Raw genomic sequence first — 23,660 nt, 5'->3', positions numbered from 1 at the left:
TATATATATATATATACATACACACATACATATATACACATACATACATGCATATAAATATATCCAAAAAAACAAAAATTTTAACTAATAAAAATTAAAAGTCAAATAAAAACAGAAAATGTAATACTGAAAATGCAGTTTCAAAGTTGGATGACTTTATTTCTTCTGTGGAACAAACACAAAGGAAGACATCTTGAAGAATGTCTCTATGTTTTTTTGTCAGTATAATGAAAGTAAATGTGGTCCAAATGGGGTGTTCTTTTGGACCCCATTTACTTTCATTGTACAGGCAACAGTTTAAACATTTTTCAAAATATCTTCTTTTGTGTTATGCGAAAGAAATAAAGTCACACACTTTTAAGCCTCAAAATGTACACAGCACACACAAACACACAGAAAATTGTGCATATTGGGTGAAACAGGCCATGCTTTTAGGCACTAAATGAATTTTAATCAATATTTCTCTTGCTTCATCCCATCTTGGATGTTATTTTTTTCCAACAACCATGATGCAATGCATAATGGGGTTACCTTATTTATGAAGGATGTGAAGCTGCATTTAGACTTCCACCAAAACAAGGTATATACCCTTGGGAGCACGTCTATGTAGGCATCTCACTAGGTTTTGATACAGAGCTTATGTCTGTGGTATTTCAAAATGAACGCATGTAGATTTGCGTGTGCGTTTGCATGCTTATGAGAAAATGTGCATGCATGCATGCTTCCTTGCATTTATGCATTGTGAGTGTATGTGCTTGTTCGGCCTATAAAAGCCCCCCTGCACTCACCTCCAGCTGTCTTTGACCTTCCTTTTAAGTTGTTCCCAGCTGCACTACAGGCAATAGAGGTGGAGTCAGTATAGAGAGGCAGTTCAGCCATCTTTACTCCAGATCGAGCCTCCGCTATCAGCTGCCTGGCTCTCTCTCGCAGCTGCCTGCGCCGTTCTTCATCACGCTCCTGACACACACACACACACAGACAGAAGCAGAGGGAGAGGGGAGTTATTGAACGGGTGCCATCTCAAGTAATTGACAGAAATGCCATTTTCACTCCTCTCTCTCCCATCAGATCAGACTGATAGCAGCTTTTTTTTACTAGTCAGGATGGAGGGTCTCTGGCACAGATGGAGAGAGCAAGAGACATTCACTGCATGGTTTATTTGTCATTGATTCTGTATAGGTCCAGACATAATAAACCTGAGATATTCGCTGGAATGTCTTTTTTTTTTGGCCTGACTACATGTTTATGAGTGTTTTGTGTGAATCAACCAGAGGTAGAGACAGAAATGTATGCATCAACTACTTGGACATGAATAGATAGATGTAGAAAAGAGAGAAGCGGACAGTGACTGGGAAATGGATGGTTATTATAGCCTAACAATTTTATGTAATATTCACAAAGTTGTAGTACCACTAGCACACAATAACATTTAGTCAGGTCTGCTTAGCATGATGGGTAGCCTGGCCCCACAGACAGCCACATGAACACACATACATGCACATATTTTCGAGATGGTAACAGGTTTCTAAAGCAAAAGAGCAGAGAGTGAATTATCCCAACTGGTTACAAAAGCGTTAAGTTAATTAACCCCATTTCACCTGTTTCTGTGGACAAAGCTTGTCTGAAGCCATTGTTGAGAAGGACAATGAGCAGAGAGATGCAGATGAGGGAATCCCAGGAGCACTTTTTAGGGGTCCAGCCAAGAGGCCCTTGAGTCTCAGGGTAATTTGAACATGCAAGACAAAGCTAAGGCCAGGTTACACCTGAAAACACAGGAGTGCTCCTGCCAAAACAGAATTGTGTGTGTCCACTATGTTCTTGCAAAATTAATACATCTGCTCAAATTGGAGGACGGAACAGCCAATGATATGTATGCAAATAAATTAAGAAATCAACAAAAACAAACAGAACCACGTGTTTCTGTGAGCGTGACAAAATCTACCTCTACTGTATAATAATGTATGTTTCGTTTGAGCTGTGAGGCTTTTGCCCTGTGCTCCTCATACAATTTAACATAATATAATTGTCATTTTTTCGGCAGTTGAAGTCTAAAACGCCAAATGATCCGCTTAACCTTGCAGGTATCATCACACACAACCTTCGACACACTGTTTTACATATAGCGATTCAGGGTTAGGCTAGCCATTAGCACAGAAAATGAGACTCCTTGTGTGTGCGCCTGAAGGGCAGGATTACCACCAGGCCCAGTGTAAACTGCTTTCAGGCAACTCTGGAAATGTTCTGTAATACTGTAGTCAAGGAAAATTAACAAGAGATGAAGAACAGCAGCAGACAGAGGAAAGGAAAGATGCGTCAATCCACACAGACTGTGCTGGAACATTTAACAGAAGCTTAAATTGGGCAAATCTGTAAAGAGGCAGACAGACGTTTTAAGAAGTTGGAAATGCATGGTATACCTGGAATAAATGCTGATTCACACTAAATGGACGATAACACAGATGGTGAAAAAAGCCCAGACATATAAATGCAGTTCTGTAAGTTTTTTCTTAACCAGAAATATTTACTTTCAAAAAAAAAAAAAAAGAAAACGAAAAAAAAAAAACCTTTTCAATTACATTTTCAGGCCTGCACTTTTATCATATTTCCAGATTTATCATGACCATGGGAACCTTGATTTAAGAACTCAAACTTTTTCCTTTTCCACACGCACACAAAAACTAATTTAATTGCATTGGACCAAAAAAAAAGAGTTTTTTTGGGGGGGCTATAACAAAACAACAATAAGCAATACTTTTATAAGATTTACGAAAATAGATTATTGTTAATTTCTACATGTATTACCTATATATATTTTTTTATTGTATAAACATTAAACTAATAGACTAATAAATGCTGTAAAAATATATTAATTTATAACAAAATTGTAAAAAATTAACTACTGTTAAAGAAATTAAAAGCAATCTAACCGATTATTACCATATAGCATTAAAAATTAACTATTGTTAAAGAATTTCACCTTAATGTAATGTGTTTTTTTCTGTCATTATTTATTGCGATTAGTACAAATGCTTAAAAAAAATCATGCCAATAAAGCATTGAAAATCTGAGGCACTGAAAGGGACAGTTATGAAAGTGTGACGTCAAAATGCATGGATAAAAACAATCACTGAGAGATACAAATGTAATCCCCAAATGAATTAGCCTTGCACACTGTGCAGAATAACCACCGTGTAACGATCCATTTCTACAGCAGCAATGAGGTGTAAAACGGTCTGTCCTCTTATGAAGAGATTTCTTTAATGACTCTCTCTTCAAATGGACTTCAAGTGGCTCTTCTTCAGCTACACTGAAGCTTGACCGTTCAGTCTGGACTCTCCAACTGGGCTATGCTTGGAGTGAGAGAAAGAGGGAGAAAAAGGAAGAGGAAGAGAGGGGAGAGAGATCAGTGGCCCATCCAACCTCCCAGCTGCAGATCACCAAGGATAATGAGGGGATCCACAAGAACGAGTGAAGATAAAGAAAGAAAAACATCAGGGGTGGCAGAAACGATGACAAAGTCATAATTAAAGGTGGAGAAGAAAACATGGTGTGTGGGAAGACCTCAATCTATCTTCTGGGAAGTAAAAAGGGAGTGAGAGATGCGCAAAAGCAGATAATGGAGGGCTGTCACCCTCATTCTGGACAAGAGATCCAGGGAGAGAGGGGGTGGGCGGCAGAGCTGAGGCCCAGACAGAAGCACTCACAGTGGGCATGGGGTCCGGCTGGCTGCCCCAGTCTGGCTGCTCTTTTGGAGGGGGCTGGCGGGTGGGTGGGGGCTCCGAGGGTGCAGCGAGCCATGGAAGGAGTCGCTCGGCTAGGCACACACACAGGCTCAGGGTCTTGGCGCTAACACAGCCGTGCCAGCCAGCCAGAGACGGTGCCAGCCAGTGAAGCACAAACAGATATATTTGTCATGACACACTGAGTGTGCAGAGAAGGGGAGTGCCACGCGCACACAGACAGACACAGAGATACACACACACGCTCACAGACAGACACAGACACAGACACACACACACACACACACACACACACACACACACACACACACACACACACACACACACACACAGCACAGGCAAGCAGTGCTGAAGAACAGAGGGTTTGGATCTTTAGCCAATCCAAAAGCCACAGACACATACATGTGAACAGATGGGAATCATTAGTAATTTATCAATTCTGGTTCTGATTCCATTCATGATTTCATTAATGATTCTTTTCCTAATTCTGAGGAAAAATGAATGGAATACGATCGGAAAACAATACTTTCTTGCCCTAAGCAACCTGTTTTTTCAGTTTTAATCTTAAGTGATTTATTTCAAATTTATTTAGACAACACAGTATTTTTTTTTAGCTATATCAGCCATTTATCTATTGGCTATTAAAAATAAAAATGAGCTTCTCTTACATTTATGTATAATTTTTTATTCTATTTATTTGCTTTATATTTATTTCATTGCTTTATATTTATATAAATATATATTTTTTAAGTAATACAATACAATATATATAATACAATATATACATAAATTATATTGTAATGTAGGAAATTATATGTTTACAGGTGCGTTTGCAGACTTTTCAAACTGGAATGATTCACTTAAAAGTTAATTGCTGACAGAAAATAAGACAACGGCGTGAAAATCAACAAGGCTGTGACAATGTCACCAGTTATAATTAAGAACCGGTTTTTGATCCCAACCCTACTTGCCTATGAACTTATACAAAACGATAGACAAATAACCAAACCCAAATATTCAGTGCATTCACAAAAGCAATCAAATATGAATGCAATGTTTGAGACACATTCAAGAAAATTAAAACATTGCCACGTCTCGTGCTCATCAACCCTCTCTCTCCGTCCTTTAGAAAGTGACCTGTGAAATAAAGAGACTTCCTTGTCCTCTTCACCTTCCTCTCTCTGCACTGTCTATCAAACCCTCATCTCTTTTATTCTTCCTTCTCTCCTATTTCTGTCTTCTTTAAATGGAAAATACAGATCGTCTATGATCTGTCCCCTGGCTTCGTGGTCTGTAATGAGAAAACTTCACCTTGTGTCCCCGGCCATTCTAAAAGAAGCATTCGGCTGCTCCTGTTCACAAATCCAATTAAATGTAGTCAACAGAGAAAGACAGGGAGAAAGAGAGAGTGGGAGCGTACAGAAGAGGAAGCGTTGGGTGGACGGACGGGGCAGCTTTTCCTCTGTAATGTGGCCTCTGCTTGGTGTTGAGGTGTCAACTTAAAATGCAAGTAGTTGAGCACCAGCTAATCCTACAGCAGCCTGCTTTAGCCCCGAGCCAAACGAGAGCGAGAGAGAGCGAGCGCGCGAGAGAGATGCCACCGTGGCCTTATCGCTGGGCTGCAGATGTGGTTCCTGGATCAATGCACATACACCACGATCAATGCATTTGATAAAGAATTAAGAAGAAAACTGTACATGCTATCAAAGGCCGTTGTACATAGCATAATTATGCTTCTGCATGTGTGTAGATGATACTAGTGCGGTGCGATACAGATAAATAGAAAGATAGAGGTAGATGTCTTGCGGGCTACACAGCCTGCTCTTAGCACCCGGCTCACAAACAAAAAAAAAAAACCTGTCAAACAGTTACCAACCCGTTTCGGAGGATGGAGGGATAAAGGCTGTTGGCCAGGTTTGTCCCTCAGAAAGACATCTGGCATTTAATGTACAAGCATACACACAGCTCAAGAGGGCATCTAAAAAATTCCCAAAACACTTATAGTGGGCATAAACAAAAATAATAATGTCAAGCATGGGATTACTACCAAACAAAACATGCTTATTTCAATATACGACTGCAGAGAGCCAGAGGCAAGAGGCACACACACTGCTGAATGAGGGCAGTTAGAAAGACAAACCCCCTGATGCGGGTGAAAGAGTAGTAGATGAACAGGTTGAGCAGGCGGTTTGTGTGCGAGTAGGAAGAAAACTTTCTCCTTTACATGACAACATAATTACCCAGCAGAAAGAGCCATTCACTGCAAGCTGCTCTTTACAGAGTACAAACAACACACACCTGCTTCAGTCAACATGAAAGCCAGCTTGCTTCCGTAATGTGACGTGTTTCCGAGTGAAACAAGATATTTAGTGAGAAAAAGATCAGGTCAATCAGGTTGAAAAATAACATGGCTTGGTGACATCAACCAAAATGTTGTTGAAGAGGACGAGCAATTTATGACATTTCTTACTTTTTTTTAATGTTCACCAACGTATTGTTCATAATAACAACTGGAAATTGTATTAAAGTGAACATGAAATCAAAATCGACAAATTGCTCCACTGACTTTCCTTTTTTGTTATTCCAAAAACTGCTGACATCACTTGAAAGTAGTAATCAAAAATACAGTAGAAATAGTAATATTCAAATTTACATTTACATATACGCATGAAGATTACATATACGTTTTAATATAGTTTAAAATGTGATGGCAAAATTGAATTTTCAGCAGCCATTACTTTGGTCTTCACTCTCACATGATCCTTCAGAAATACTTTTAATATACTGATTTGGAACACTAAAATATTTGTATCATTAATGTTGAAAACATTAATGTTGTGCTGTTTAATATTTTTGTGCACACTGATAATTTTTTCAGCATTTTTTGATGACTAGAAAGTTCAAAAGAACAGCATTTATTTGAAAAATTTAATGCATCATTCATGAATTAAAATATTTTATTTCGACACTATTTAATGTTAAACAAATAGTTAACCAACTAGTTGTGTTTTGTTTTAGCAAACTCTTATACACTCTGGCTCCATTCTGGTACGTAACGCCCACTTTTCAAGAAAGTAAATAAGGTCAATTTTTGCATTTATTGTTAACTTTAAAAAGTTTGATCTCTTTCAGTCTTTAGCAAGACTTGGAGCATGACCATTAAAAATGTATTAATGCAACAGAAAATCAACAAGTTATTGAAAAACTTACTAATGCTTGTACTTACTTTCTTTAATTAAAGTGTTCAGACAGACACACAAACGCTCGTAGCACTCTCTCTCTCTCTCTCTTTCTCTAAACAAACACTTTTCAGTCCGACTGAAATAACTGGATTAAACAATTGCAATTTCATATCAAAATGAACTTAAACTTTATGCTTTTATCCTTCATATTTTATTCATAGGAGACCGACTTATGAATGAGGTTAAAAACTGAAGGGCGGCAGAAAAGAGAGAGAAAGGAATGAGGTAGTGGAAGAGAAGAAAGGAGAGTTTGTTGTGGTGGAAAGAGAGAGAGAGAAAAAGAGAGAGACAAGGGGGAAAAAAAGAGGAGACAGCCCCACTGAGAAATGACTGTGTGTGCGTAACGCCGGAGAGAGCAGTGGCTTGATCGCAACTCATGAAGAGATTGGAGGGGCGTCTCTCTCTCTCTCTCTCTCTCTATAACAGTTTCTCTGTTCCAACCAACCGCTTTGATATCCACACACACAGCCCTTCAACTACCTTCCATCCAGTCTGTTTCATTAGACGAGAATCCATCGGAAAAAGAAAGGTTTCCAAACTAAAAAGACAATCGGAATGTGGCACGAGAGAGCCTGTGTAGTCACATCAGCATGTTAAAATGCATATGGAAGGTGCAGCCATGGTTCCTTTGAAAGTCTGAGGGAATCGTTTGAGGGCGTCAGACCCAAAGAACAGAGAACAGGAGGACGGCTGTGGCCTAATTGGCCCAATTAACTCCGAGTCTCTGGTGCTTGCTGGGACAATTGGTCTTCCCCGGGCCTTCCCACTGACTCTCACGCATCAGAGGCGGGCCGACGCTAACGACTGTGGACTACAGAGAGAAAGAGAGAGAGATCACTGCTGTACGTGGAGTGTTAGTACTGACACCAGATTTACATAGAAAAAGCAACATATTTGATTACGTGTTGATTTCATGTCTGACGTCACAGTTAAATGAGGCTGAAAGATAAAAATGATAGAGGCAGCGGTTTGCCTCAAAACACACACGCACAAGCACGCAGGGAGGCCGCCACGAGTTCAAAGGTTCGCTCCATCTCTCTCTGAGAGGGAGGGTCATGGGCGGCTCTGAAAAGTCACCGCACTGTCACACAGAGTGGGAGGGAGGGCTGAGGATGGAGAAGAGAGTCAGGAGGGTGAAGCAGGGCCTCGTCGGTCAAAATCAAACGCAGTCCAATTAAACTAATCATAACGAGCCAGTGAACACGAGGAAGCTCACCTGGAATCTTTTCCCTCCCCTTCTCCTGCTCTCTCTCTCGCCGTACCCTCCATAATTACCCTGGCCAAAGCGCTGTGAAATTACTGCACTGATCAACTAATGCTTGAGAAAATCTGAAGAAACGCACTGTCCCCTTTTTCTGCCTCACTCCCTCCCTTTTTATGATTTAAAGGACTACATAAATAAAAATTATTTCCCCTCACTATCACTCCCTCTCCCCTGCTTTCTCTTTATCAAGGACTGAAAAAGAGGAAAAGGAAACAGAGAGGAGATTCTCTTCACTTTATTTTAAAGAGCTATTTTGCCTATGAAAGAGTGAAAATTAAGTGGGGGAGGAATGTTTAGGGTTCAAGAGCAATTGTGGCATAATGTGACTGCCACAAAATGTATTCATCTATCACTTTTTAAAAATTGAAAAAAGTTTTAGTAAAAATTGAAATGCATTTTTTGCAATAAAACAAGACTAGTGTGACAGAAAAAATGTTAAATCAAAAATTGCATCAGTTTTCAACTGTTGTCATGATGACATAATGCCTGTAATCCAGGAAGGACTGTTTGCATGGCGCAAACCAGTTTTGATATTAATTTCATTAATTGAAATAAAGGAAATAAACTAAAATATAAATATTATATATAAAAAAAGTAGAAACACTGCCTTGCCAAGTGGCTCAAAATAAAATAAGTTCAAACTGAAGTACTAAAATTACTAAAATACTAAAATAGAAATAAATCAAAGCTAAACAGAAATATTTACAAAAATACAACAAGACAAAATTAAAAGTTAAAAATAAAAACAGAAAATGTAAAATAAAAGCCCATTTAAAATATTGATAAATACTATAACAGTATAGAAATAATCCTAAAATAACCTCTGCACCCACAGGAATAACAAGTTAATTCACCTAGAAAAATATGTACACTTCAAAAAATACAATTTATATGATTTTACAATTAAAAATTAAATAATAAATATGCTTTTATTAAATATATATTATAAATATATCATATATATATATATATATATATATCATATATATATATATATATATGAATGAGCTTCACACTGCATCTTTTAAATCTTCTGGAATCACTAAATGTTTTACCAGCCCAATATTTGCCTTTGTTAAAAAACTGAGGATGAGATTAAATTATTTTGCTGTAGTCAACACTATGCCACAAATGTTGACAATAGCACTTAACTTAAACCTGGAACATTCCTTTAAGAATGTATGTTTGTGTACACTAGCATGAAGGGGTGTTGTGCCGCTGTGCTTTTTCTAATTTTTCATTAATTAGCGATTTGCTCTCACCAGGGGGTGAAGAATACGAGAGCGGCTGAGAGGTTTGGGCCTAATGGATTGTGACGGCTACCTACCCATAGTACAATGACCACTACTAAATAATCCTACTATCAAAGACCTAAACACACACATATACACAGAGTTAGCAAAAAGTAGAAGAGCAGGAGACAGAAAGTGAAGCAGAGACAAAGAGAGGGAGAGAGAGAGGGAAACAGACAGTGGTGGCAAAGATCAAAGCAAGTGAGCCAATGCAGCACAATGCAGCACAATTAACATGGCATGTAAAAGAACAAGAGAAACACACACACACACACACAGAGCAGTTCTTGATGAGAGAGGTGGGCTCACTGATGGGCCCACTGAAACACACCACTGACTGAGGACAATGACTGGCCCGCTGGTCATCCAACACACTCTCACGCACAATCAAGTCTGTATGCTAACTTCTAACAATATTGCAAACATGGAGAAACCTTGAAATGTTTTGAAAAAAATTTTAACTTCTATATCCTGTTGAAAGTTGAGGCAGGATATCACAAGGGCTAGTTGCTTTAGAAAAAAAAAAAGACAACAGCCGACAGCAAAACTTGATAGCTTGTACTGTGTCCAAAAGCAATCAAGATATTTTAAAAATGAATAGACTACAGTTCAAAAAAATTGCATTGGTACTATTTTTAAATGTTTTTGAAAGAAGTCTCTTATGCTTACCAAGGTCACATTTATTTGATTAAAGATACAATAAATACCTGAATATCAAACTGAATATTCTCAAATCTGCCCTGTTTTTCAGTCTTTCATCTGAACGTCAGGATCATTTAGCAGTTGGCAGTAAAAGAAGCACATAGCATTTCGGCCCATGCCATGTGCGTGACTGAAAAGCTCACTACACCCCAATGACTTCCCTCTCTCTCTTTCTCATTCATCCTCACTTTCACCCCTCCATCTCTATCTCTGCTTTAAAAGAATGGAGCAAGTCTTAATTTAATTAAAATATTCCCTCTGCATGCTAAAGCAGAGCAGTTCTTGATGAGAGAGGTGGGCTCACTGATGGGCCCACTGAAACACACCACTGACTGAGGACAATGACTGGCCCGCTGGTCATCCAACACACTCTCACGCACAATCAAGTCTGTATGCTAACTTCTAACAATATTGCAAACATGGAGAAACCTTGAAATGTTTTGAAAAAAATTTTAACTTCTATATCCTGTTGAAAGTTGAGGCAGGATATCACAAGGGCTAGTTGCTTTAGAAAAAAAAAAAGACAACAGCCGACAGCAAAACTTGATAGCTTGTACTGTGTCCAAAAGCAATCAAGATATTTTAAAAATGAATAGACTACAGTTCAAAAAAATTGCATTGGTACTATTTTTAAATGTTTTTGAAAGAAGTCTCTTATGCTTACCAAGGTCACATTTATTTGATTAAAGATACAATAAATACCTGAATATCAAACTGAATATTCTCAAATCTGCCCTGTTTTTCAGTCTTTCATCTGAACGTCAGGATCATTTAGCAGTTGGCAGTAAAAGAAGCACATAGCATTTCGGCCCATGCCATGTGCGTGACTGAAAAGCTCACTACACCCCAATGACTTCCCTCTCTCTCTTTCTCATTCATCCTCACTTTCACCCCTCCATCTCTATCTCTGCTTTAAAAGAATGGAGCAAGTCTTAATTTAATTAAAATATTCCCTCTGCATGCTAAAGCGTAAAGTCTTTTCTTAGTGGAGGAGCTTCACGCAGAGGCCAGTGATAAGATAACAGGGCTTACTAATCAAAACAAGACATCAACTAATCTAATCTAAATCACTAACAATTACCAGCGTGCCAAGCCACGCTCCCTTTTGATCAATGTTTTCTATTAAAAAGTGAAACAATTCAATATTCTGGCAGGCTAATGCACCGAAGCCTCATTAGCACATCGTCCTTGGGATGGAGGCATTGTGAACGCACACACTGACGCTAATTTGTGGTTAATTTACAGGACGAGGACCATCTCCCCTTCATCAGAGCACAGAGGACTTTTACACGAGAGAGAGACTACGAGAAAAGAAAATATTTTTCTTTGAAAACATTTTTCACATTGAGGTGCCTTCTTGTTCCTGTTCTTTGATTTCTTATGCATTTAATTCAAGGGCATCTCATTTCCTTTTAAAAATTCACACAGCAAAACGTCTGAATAAATCCGCCACACGCCAGATATTTCATCATGTCCTGAAAACCCCTCCCCTGTGGTTCTGTATGTTTATGCCACTGCGTTTCACACTATTCTCCCCCTAAAACAGGATGTCAGGAGAACTGAAATGTTATTCGGATGTGGCCTGAGCTTTCCGACATCAAGTGTCAGCCGTCCTGCAGTACTGAGCTCAGCAGAGCATGTTTATTTAGCGTTTGAGACTCTGACTGGTCACTTCCTACATCACTACCTGGAGTCCTTGAGTAACCCTTAAAGACCTGTCCTGTGTGAAATAAGAGACTCTAGCATGCAGGCTCTTGGCTACAGAATAATATTACTCTCTATTACTTCCTGTCTGACAGGACAAAGGAGCATCCTGAGAGGAGCTGGGAACAGTGGTAAGGACTTACTATGCAGGTGTATATGCACTTAGCAATACTCTTTTGGGAATTTTGGGGAAATCAACAACTGAAAATTTGTAAAACTAAATAAATAAATAACTCTAAAAATACAAAACGTTTACATGTACAAAAGGATTTGAGTTTTAGTCATATCCAGTGGTGGACTGGGACAAAAATTCAGCCCTGGCACTGTAGCCACACAAGCCCACATTACCACGGGCACGCACATTCACTATTTACAGTTGTGTATTGTGTACACATGGTGAAATAATATAAGCAGTACCGTATCTAACAGATACTTAAACATTTAACATATGTGGCAACAATGCTTACTACTTTTTAAAGAGCACACATAGGCCTATATAACAAATTTACACACACAGTAAAGTTATGTGTGTGATTGTGATCTGTGTGTGTGTGTGTGTGTGTGTGTGTGTGACACACATGCACAGGTTCCTCCTTTCCTAAGGGTTAAATTAATGGTTAATTAAAGCCACAGTATTAAGAAACTGGCAGCATCTGTGTCAGGGTGTGTCTCTCTCATTGCTGTCTGCACTGGATCCAGCAACATTCTAGTTTTGAATAGATGACCACACGATTCAGACAAGGGAGAACATAAGTAAGACAATGGCTTATAATTCCTCATCTAACTATTGTATATGAGTGCCTGTAATAGAAGCCTATGTTCCACCCTACCTAAGGATTAATTACATACTGTAACCTATGTATGAACGTATTCAGTGTTTTATTTTGATATACGAGTAGCTATGTATTCAAAGTGAAGTTCATTACAAATGTCTACAGTACTATGGCTATTGCTAAAGGTTTTTGATGTGTTAGACTACATTGCAAGTAGCCTACAGCAGTCTGTTTATCCTAAATCCCACCTTATCTGCTGATATTTCAGTCATGCAATTCAGTAAAAGGCTAGCTAACACTTGTAACCAATTATCACAAAGCAATGACATTTTCAAATATACGGGGGTTCTACGATAAGGAATTTAAACCTTTTGAAAAGAGTTTGGTTAATTTTACAAATTTGGCAGCGTTGGACGCAAGAACCCTTTTTTTGCTTTCTTGAAGTTTTTCTGCACCACCTTTCCTTTTTTTTTTTTTACAGTCCATTATCTAGCTTTTACTGACAATTAGCTCATGATGCACTCTCTCCGATGACGTGCTTGATTTTGACTGAACATCCAATTTGAATAACCACTGATCGGGTCGGTCGGCCCATCTTGGGACCAAGGCCGGACGTTGCAGACTGGGCCAAATGCTTAACATTTATTATTATTATTATTATTATTATAACCACAGTTAATTCGTGCAAGTGATAAAAACCTGTAATCTTTGATAACGCTAGATAATAAAAATGCACCTGTTCATTGTTAATTCATGTTTGCTCAGGTCGAATAAATAATATTAACAGATACTGTACAAAGTCTGATTTTAATATTGCATTAGTAAATGTTAAAATTAACACTAGCTAAGACTAATAAATGCTTTACAAGTATTTTTCATTGTTAGTTCATGTAAATTAATGTAATTAATTTTAACAAATGGAATCTTATTGTAAAGTATTACCAAGAAATGTTTCTTGAGCACATTTGACCGGAGTAATGGCTGCTGAAAATTCAGCTTTGCCATCACAGGAATAAATCACATATATACATTACAATGTAAAAATAAAGAATATATAATAATAAAGTACACACACATATACTGTATATATACAATTTTGTAACTATTTCACAGTATTACTGTTATTATTGTATTTTTTATCAAATAAATGCAGGTTGCGAACATCAAGAGATTAAATCCCAAAGTCCCAAATTTGTGAACAGTCGTGTAAAAACAACAGAAATCTATGAATATCGATATCTAAGCAAAAGTCTGTATGTGTGTGTGAACTCACATCAATAATCTGTGGCGAGTGTGTGGGTGACTGTGCATTAGTGGTGCTTTTGTTTCCAGCCTTCATGGCAGCATCTCTACGGGCCTGTTCCAATAGCAGCCTGGCCCTCTCCTTCAGCTCCTCTTGACGAGACAGGACCTTCTGCAATGCAGAGAAAGAGATTTTATTCAACTTTGAGTGTAACCAAGTTTCACTTTGTATAACCATGATCTGTTTCACCTTCTCTTCACTGGTGTTAGACACTGGGGCGGGTACAACGTCCTGGAAAAAAAAAACATGACGTAAGAACAAATCTGTGGATGCCATCACCCTATATGTTGTGCGAGTCAGATTAGAATCTCTTCCAAACGCTATCAGCGTTGCGCTCTCATTACGGGCTCCAGCAAGCAGCTGATTGGCTGATTGGTATGGCGGTGATTCTGACAGTTGAGAGGAGATAGAGTGACTTTTGCTCCTGATCACTGTTAAGGTATCTACAGGTATCTACACTGTGCAACATATTCAGTAAAACAACCAAATGAAGCACCAACAAACTTAAGGTGGTGCAAACTGTCACCATGGTAACGCACCTCTCATGTCACAGCTGAGGCCTTGATGACGTCAAAATAAAATCAGGACAAATCTAAGCTGGAAAGTTATTTAGTGGAAGGAATGACAGTGATACATGGCAAGAGTGTGATAAAAGTTGTGCTGCAATACCTGCAAGTGTGTGTGTGTGTGTGTGTGTATATGCTGTATAGATGAGGAGAGGCTCTCATGCGGAAACACGCTATAACCCATGTCAGTATTAGAGCTGCAGGCGGGACGGCCCGTACATAATGACATGCCACTCCGAGTGACACGCGGCTGCTGTCTGTGCCGATCAGGCGTCTCACAAAATGGCAAAAATATCAAACATGTAAAAAGCTTCAAACTGTTTTATGTGCTTTGATTTTATATGGCAGCTTTTCCCATTTAAGCTGTAACTGGTTTTCTGTTGGAAGTGTTGAGGGAATTATTCATTTAACATGCATGTTACCTGTGTTTGTTACCTACAATTGTGTGTATTTACAGTGGGTATAGAAAAGAATCACCGCCCCCTTTAAAATAATCACATTTTGTTGCTTTGCAGCCTGACGGACACCGTTTTTGTTTTATTTAGCTATATTTACTTATATGAAAGATATAATACCAACATGTCAGAAAAAAATTACAAAACCAGAATCACTGAGTTGGAAAAAGGATCACCCCCTTGTGTCAGTATTTTGCTGAACCACCCTTTTGCTTTAATTACAGCCTTTAGTCTGTTGGGATTTGTCTCTACTAACTTTGCACATCTAGACTTTGCAATATTTGCCCACTCTTCTTTGCAGAACTGCTCAAGTTCAGTTAAATTTGATGGTGAGCGTTTGTGGACTGCAGTCTTTAAGTTATTCCTCAGATTTTCAGTGGGGTTTAAGTCTTTTCTCCTTCAACCACTATGTGCTCAGTTTAGCTGTGTGCTTTGGGTCATTGTCATGTTGGAAGGTAAACCTTCTTCCTATTGACAACTTTCTGGCAGAGGGCAGCAGATTTTCCTCAAGAATTTGACGGTATATTGCCCCATCCATTTTTCCTTCTATCTTGACAAGTGCTCCAGTACCTGCTGCAGAGAAACACCCCATAACAGGACATTGCCACCTCCATGCTTTACTGGAGGAATGCTGTTATAGGATGGTGAACTCAGTTGTGACTGCATGTGGCCTTTCTTGAGGAGTGGCTTTTTACTTGCAACCCTCCCAATACAAGCCATATTTGTGGAGAATTTGTGATATTGTTGTCACATGCACACAATGACCACTCTTTGCCATAAATTCCTGCAGCTGCTTCAGAGTTGCTGTAGGCCTCTTGGTCACCTCTCTGACCAGTTTCCTCCTGCTCTTTCATCCAGTTTGGAGTGACGTCCTGATCCAGGGAGGGTCTTTGTTGTACCAAATACCTTCCACTTCTTAATAATAGACTTCACTGTGCTTCTAGGCATTGATAAAGCCTTTGAAATTTTTTGTATCCATCTGCTGACTTGTGCCTGTCCACAACTCTATCCTGGAGATCTTTTGACAGTGCCTTGCCACCCATAGTTGATTGTTTGCTTCAGATGCCCTACCAATGACTTCTGACATGTTGGTGTTATATCTAACACTTGGATGTTATAATTTTCACTGAGTAAATACAGCTGGATAAAACAAAAACTGTGTCCATCTTCATTTCACGCTGCAAAGCAACAAAATGTGAGTATTTTAAAGGGGTGATTCTTTTCTATACCCACTGTATGTTTGATGTTGTTTGCTTGTTTGGTTTGGTAATTTTGACTGCTCAACAGGGTTCTCGAACTTTCTGACCAATTCATTTTCATAATGAGAAAGAAAGACAGACAGACAGACAGACAGATAGAACATTTTGCTCAGATTTATGTGAATATGAAGCACGCTTGTGTGTTGACATTTACCTGTGTGAGTTTAGCGGGTGTGTGTGTGTGGTTGGTCTGGGCACTGCTGTCTGAGGTGCTGTCAGATTCAGAGTGGCGCAAACTCGCTCTCTTCTTCTTGATTAGATCAGTGTCTCTGTTATATGTGAAGCCCAGTTTATGTGTGTTTGTTAGAGAAGACCCGGTCTGCCACGTGGGTGACCCACATTCAGTTTGTCTTTCACCAGGCCGTGAGGTCTCGTGCTTCTCCCTGGAGTCTCTGGTGTCAGCGGCGGTCAACCCACCCGACTGCCCGCTCTCCTTTTCTCTCTCCAGCCTGTGAGACGGGTCACCCATGTCCAGTGTATCGGCTTTGAGGAGTTTTTTCTGTTCTGCAGTGGGAGGTTTGCTGGTGGAGGTCTCCAGGCTGGTTCTGGTGCATTGGGTGGGTCGTGGGTGAGGTTCATTGACGGTTGGTGCTGCTGGAGAGACACGGTCTGCCGTAGACGCCCGTAAAGATGGAACTACATCTTTTAGAACTTCCCCTGGGAAGGCGGATAGAGAACCAGATCCTCCGCTTGTCATGACTGACTTCACTTCCTGCTCTTCTTTAACACCATGCCCACCATTGGTTGCTGCAGCACCCTGATTAGTGGGCTCACGGTGAATGTCGTTAAGTTCGGCGTAGAACTTGTCTTGGTCGATAGAACTGTTTGTGTCCGTTTCAAAGTCTCCAACTTTGTATGTGCTACAACTGCTGTTGGCTTCGATCTGCACAACATTGAGTTCCTCACCGCTGAAATGTGCCCGGATCTGATACAGGTATGTCATCACCGTCAGCTTATCCGGGATTGCCAGCAGAACCATGTCAGATGGCTCCAGAAGCCGAGAGATTCCCAGACTGGCAAAGCCATCATATGCCTGCATACACAAAAACAGATGAGGTTTAAAATAAAGCATAGACAATAAAGGACTGTATAAAATGAAACAGAGTAAATAAAACAAGAACTGGTGGACCAAAAAATAAGGATTGATTGAAAAAAAAAATAAAAAAAAAATAAAAAAAGGATTTCAGTTGTGTCAGTCCTTTGTAACACACTAAAACAACACTACAGCTGAATATAGGGTGCAACATTTACTTTAAATTCTAAACTAAACTAAACTAGAATAAATCTGTCAACCCAATCATTCATCAAAATAACTAAATTAAGTCTGGGTCAGATAATAATTCTTCTAAATTAAAAATCTGGATCAGACAATTGTTCTATAAAATGAATAATAAATTAATAAATGGTAAATAAATGCATAAACAATAGAATATATGACATAACATATGACAGAATGATCGATAGAGACAGTATGATAGATACAAACTGATATTTTTAAAATAAGCATCTGTCAACCAAATCATTCATTAAATTAAACAGACTCATTCTATAAAAATAAAAGTAAATAAATAAGTAAATAAACAAATAAATAAATATGGATCAGTCTATTCTATAGTGTTCTATAAATCTATAGACCTAAAATAAAATAAAAAATTAAAATTTTTAAAGAGTCTTTTACAGATTTATTTATCAAAGTCAATTATTATATTTGGATTATAGTGGGTATTAATTTGGACTACTTGAGGGAAGTTGGAAAGGGAGGTTTAAGAGAGAATATATAGCAGGCTGTCGGAAGAAAGGGAAGGATGAAATAAATATGAGGTGGTATGGGTAGTGCATTAGTTGAAATAAAGGTGAAAGGGTGAAAGGGACAAACGGTGGAGGGTGAGGGGTGAAAATGAATGGTTGGGTGCAGGGTAAAAGGGTAAACTATAGGCTATAGAGTGGGAAAGAAGGCCAAGGTACAGTATGGGATGAAGGAAAAAGAAAACACAGGGTAAAGGGTGAAAGGGAAGAACAGGGTTTGTAGGGTGATGGGAGGGAGGGACAGTTAGGGTGTAGGGTGCATGCAGGAATTAGATTTGGGATAAGACAAGCTGGGATCAGTAGGATGCGGCAGGCGGTGACAGCTAATGTCAAGGATGGTTCTCCATGATAAGAGAGCACGATACCAAGAAACACTAAACTAATCCTGCCTCAGTCTTATCGCATACATCTCCCACTCACCCTCCTTCCATCTCTCTCACTTTCTCTCTCTCTCTTTCTCCCCCTTTCCGTCACTCTCTCTCTCTTTCTCTCTCAGCAGTGAGTATAATTGCACTGATTTGTCCGGTTGAGGAGAACAGGCAGATAATCAAACAGCCAAACTCAATCCCTGATCAGGAGATAGAGGGAGAGAGAGAGAGAAACGGAAGGAAGAAGTGAAAGTAAACTGGCTGACATTATCGCGATAATCCACCGAACGAATGAAAGAAAAGCTACTTTCTCTTTCTCTTAAGAATTTGAGAATACAACAGTATAAAGAAAAGCCTACAAATTAACCTTCTGTCTCGTCCTCCCCCTGATTCGCTTTATCAGAGCTGCTATCAGAGTTGAGCTGACGGCCGAGAGAATTTTACTCTGTTGACAAGTGTTGACTATTGTCTCAACCTCTGCCATTTACCCATCTACTGACTTTATCAGGTTTGTCCCTTTTATTGGCGTGAGTGAGAGAGAGAGAAAGCAAGAGAAAGGGTGAGAAGGGATAATCAAAGGTAAACCGATTCTCAATTTACAATTAATCACATCTTTCTTTCTCTCATGCCTTCTCGTTTGCTGCAGGCTAACAATAGCGATGGTGATGCAGAGCTTTGCAGAGTGAAGGAAATGTAAGGTACAGACAGCTGAATAGAAAAAAGGGGAATGAATAAGGGTGGGAAAACAAAAAAAGTCTGCAGGTATATGTTGTTTGGGGTTTAGCTCTAAAGAAAGAGTGTATAATTGGTGGAATGAATGAAACTAAAGTGTCTGCTGGAGATTCTTAAACTTGAGCTACATTCACACTGCAGCTGAATGTGGCCCAAATCTAAATAGTAGCTTTCATATGTGAAATTCAAAAAAGAAAGAAAAGCAAAACAGTTTGTGACCGGGGAGTATAAATGAAACATGAAAGTCGTCTCCTATATGCTCAGCAAGGCTGCATTTTTTTATATAAAAAATACAGTAAAAACAGTAAAACTATAAATTATTAATGCAATATAAAATAACATGTTTTATGTTTTAATATATTTTTAAAATGTAATTTATTTCTGTGATGAAGCCGAATTTTCAGCAGTCATTACTCCAGTGTCACATGATCCTTCAGAAATTATTATATAAAACACTAATTTAGTGCTGAAGAAACATTTCTTCTTACTATCAATGTTGAAATCTGAAATTTGTTACATTTTTCCAGGATATTTCGATGAACACCAAATTCAAAAGAACAGCATTTATTTGAAACAGAGACATTATAAATCATTATAAACATATTTACTGTCAACTTTGATCAATTTAACATGTCTTTACTGAATAATAGCATTAATTTATGGAAAAAAAAACTTTGTACTGATCCCAAACTTTTAACGGTAGTGAATAAACATATAATAATAAAGGATAAGGAAGTATACATAGTGAATCAAATGATAAAATTATATATAATAATATTATATTTATTATTAAAGTAATTAAATTATCATTATTTACATTTTTACACAGATTATGAAGAGTGTATGTATCAATGTTTATTTAGAGAGAGCATCAAGCTGCTTGGGAGAGGGAAAAAAATGAAGGGTGTCTTCTGTGTCTCATTGCTTTAGTCTTCAAAACAACAAATCATGCTTGATTAAAATAAATATACTATGTAAACAGCAGTTTGTGTGCAAGTGTGTGTTACCAAACACATCCAGATGAATTAAGCCCAAAAACATGCTTCTGATGTACTGCATTAATAACTACAAAAGCCATTTATTCAACTGACAGAAATGTGCTGTTTGCTCTCTATCTGTGTATAAATGATGCAGCGGCACTAATAACCCGTGTGAACTGTGTAATTGTGTGTTTAAGACTTTCCCTTCCTGCTCCGGACGGTCAGCCCCTCCCCCACGCTAAACGGACAATGAAAAGCGTTTTGTTTTGTGAATGACATCGCTGAATGATTGACAGGTATCCATCGCTGTCAGTCACACACACAGCCAGAGGGGCTTTTCCCCCCTGTCCGCACATTTATCGAGGAACACATACACGCACGCGCACATGTGCGTGCACAGATCAGATATCATGGGAAATTACTGCTGGTCTCTCTCTAGACACACACACAGAAAATAATTCTTTTCACTGCCTGTATGACCAAACCGTCCTCTCCTCTCCCCTCTGCTATTGATTGCTCTTATCTGTCATATTTCAATGGAGATTATTGCAATCATGGCTGGGCCAGAGAGGGTCGCGCTGATTCTATCAAATGGAAATGAATGCATTTTATATAAATGTGTGTGTTTGGGGCTGTATAGAGAGTGCTCTTAACCTCCTCATCTTGGGCGAAAAGGACGCAAAAGGACACACTCTTCACTGTGTTGGAAAGAGAAAAACTGTGTATATGATAGTCCCAGAACGAGAGAGAGCAGGAAATGAACTCAGGAAGTGACTGCAGGTATTGAGTGTAGGGTAAAGTGATGATGGATGAAAGAAAGGAGAGCGTGAGGAGCACATTAAATACACCTAATAAAGTCTAAATGGAGTTCATCTGAGGGCTGAAATAAGAGTTAATCTGCAGCGCTCCAGAATACAGTGATCGCTCATTGGAGCGGAATTACAGAGGAATTAAGTTTTATACATCCACAAATCCAAATAGATTCCAAATGAATCCAGGAAGCAACTCTTCAGCAAATATACATTCGTGCGCTGCTGTGCATTGTGTGTGTGTGTGTTTTGAGAGAGAGGAAGAGAGATGCTTGGAGTAATCCTTGTTGGCACAGACACCTGGCGGTTTATTTAAACAGGCATTTGAGAGCTGACAGCAATATTCACACCTTCCTCACTCTCTCACAGCTCATTCGTCGTGCACATCCCACTGAAAATTCCTGAATGGATGGAACAAGGTATAATGTAAAACAATAACGGGAGAAAGGAGGAGAAAGTGACTAAAAGAAAGTAAAAGAAAAAAGGAGGAATGGGAGGGGGTGCAGTGCAACAGATTCTGTCTTTTTTTTATAAAGGTTCCATCCCATGTCACATGATCGTTCAGAAATCATTCTAATATGCTGATTTGGTGTGGATCAAAATGCAATTACTGTGTCCATATAAAACTATTGTTAAAAAAGAAAAAGGAAATAATAATAATATTTCAAAAGTTTATAAGGGCTTGGGTTTGGTGTAGCTATTATAAGATTATAAGTGCTTAATTTAAAACAACAGAAGTTAATGGGAGGTCAAGTATATTTACAAGTTTGTGTGTGTGTCTTCTGTTTGGACCTCTTTGGTCCAAAGTGTGTGATTAACATCCCTTTATTTCTCTTCTTTCCCTCCCTCTCTTTCCTTCTCCCTCTGTGGAGAAGCCTGTAAAGTTCATTTATAGCATGTTTATGAATTATGATGCTATCTTACGACTCCCAGGTGACTTCCTTCATCCATACAAACACAAGCAAACATGCACAAACACACACTCTTTCCATCAGTGTCAGCAGGGGAGCCGCGTTCTGAAAGTGGCAATTAGAGAACGCAGGGTGGGAGTGAATCAGAGTTATAACAAAATAAATCACCTATGAGGAGGATTACTGATGCACAAACAAACGAAGAGAGGAAGGGAGTGTGTAGCATTTACCTTTTTGTTGTTTTCTTTAATATCTTGAGGATTGAGAGCCTTGTAGTCACTAGGAGGGAGGAAAGAACAGCAAGAGAGAGAAAGTTAGCTTTAAATATGCGTCTCATGTAATGGCTGTAACATGCAATTTCACAGCTCTGCAATCAACACAACTAATAGAGTGTGCGTGTGTGCAAGCAAAATTAGTCACACACACACACACGCACACACACACAAAACCTTTACTCAACCACTCAACACATTAAACGTTTCATCTCTCATTCTCCATCACACTACCCACTGTGTGCCTGGGGTCTTTCCTCTTCAGCAAGGGAAACAGTAGTGGGCTACTCTAAAAATGGACAATATCCTTCATTTTGCTTATATCAGAAGCCTCAGCATTCACTACATGTCATTCAAACCTTGATGTGGGCTGTGTACTGTCCCCTGGGGCACAATGTGCTTTAAAAGTCCTCTGAGGACTTTCTCTACATGAAACAGCATTTATAAACACACTTCACTTCAACAAGCCATATTTTTAGTTAAACTGCATATTAAGCTGGTAATACTGCACATTTTATTCAGTTTGATTCTACAATACTACAATATTATTAGTTAATACTTCTGCCTGCATTCTTGGTTACAGCAACAGAAAATTCATTGCAGAGATGAAGAAATGTACTTTTTTCTGGAATAATGGTCACTGATCACTCATGCACTATATGATAATGCATGAAGCAAACAGCAGGTTGTCTCTCAGGTTGTGTGAATAGTGCGAGTGAAAGGTGCAGAGAAAATGTCAAAAACGTTGTCAGTAAATGTAAATGTTTCGTAAAAATCAAAGATAATAAATCAGTCAATATCTTCCTTAAAGGTGCAATAGGTGATTGTCTTCAGAAAAACTTTTTGTTATGCTGGTTGAAAGTCTCTTCACATCCTGATAGCAATCATTAAGTTAAGTGGTCTAAATGTATTTGTCTGTATTTATATGTTCTGTGGAAGGCGTAGGATCAAGAAATGTTCGTCCAATCAAAACGCTTTTTAATATGCTTTCCTACCTGCCTGTCAACGTATGTATTAACATACCTCTGCGCAACGGGTTCGCGCAGACAGGATACGTCATCAGCGCGTTCACGCACGCTGTGCAGACAGAGCGAGAATGGCAGACAAACATCAACAACCCGATCTTCCTTCCTGGTATTGTAGTACTTTTAAAGTTTTCTCACCGGTGAATGACACATGATGTAGCCCAGCGGTTAATCCAGTCCTCCCTCGCGCACCCCGGTCTGCATATTTTGCATGTCTCGCTTAGTTAACACACCTGATTCAGATAACCAGCTCGTTAGAAGTGAGCTATGTGCATGAACTGTGTTCAGATCGATATGATCCCTACACAGTGTCCATTGCTCCCTACACCCTGAGCAGAGGAAATCCATTGAAGTCCCTTTCCGTACCCACTGTATATGCGTTCAGGGGGCGTGGCTTTGGACGGCGATTGCAGGGAGGGTGGGTTGTTCGCTTTCAGTGCTATCAGGCTAAAGTTAG

The 23,660-nt window shown here is 39.0% G+C and overlaps 1 protein-coding gene across 2 annotated transcripts in view; it reads right to left on the bottom strand.

Annotated features, from left to right (window-relative positions):
* Positions 1-23,660, bottom strand: part of LOC107553590 (EH domain-binding protein 1) — a 141,947-nt gene that overhangs the window by 36,343 nt on the left and 81,944 nt on the right. Inside the window, exons 13-17 of one of the 2 annotated variants that reach the window (XM_016235880.1) lie at positions 22,137-22,185; positions 16,455-17,333; positions 14,210-14,251; positions 13,991-14,131; positions 789-957 (exon numbers count right to left, since the gene is read on the bottom strand). In XM_016235880.1, the coding sequence (XP_016091366.1) occupies positions 789-957; positions 13,991-14,131; positions 14,210-14,251; positions 16,455-17,333; positions 22,137-22,185 (1,280 nt within the window). Of the gene's footprint in view, positions 1-788; positions 958-13,990; positions 14,252-16,454; positions 17,334-22,136; positions 22,186-23,660 lie in introns of both variants that reach the window. The other variant, XM_016235872.1, reaches the window with a different exon arrangement.

Source organism: Sinocyclocheilus grahami, unplaced genomic scaffold (assembly GCF_001515645.1).
Source record: "Sinocyclocheilus grahami isolate Dianchi unplaced genomic scaffold, SAMN03320097.WGS_v1.1 scaffold18.1, whole genome shotgun sequence".
Classification (NCBI taxonomy): Eukaryota; Metazoa; Chordata; class Actinopteri; order Cypriniformes; family Cyprinidae; genus Sinocyclocheilus; species Sinocyclocheilus grahami.
Note: the sequence above shows the minus strand (reverse complement) of the source record. Positions and strands in the feature narration are given on the sequence as shown.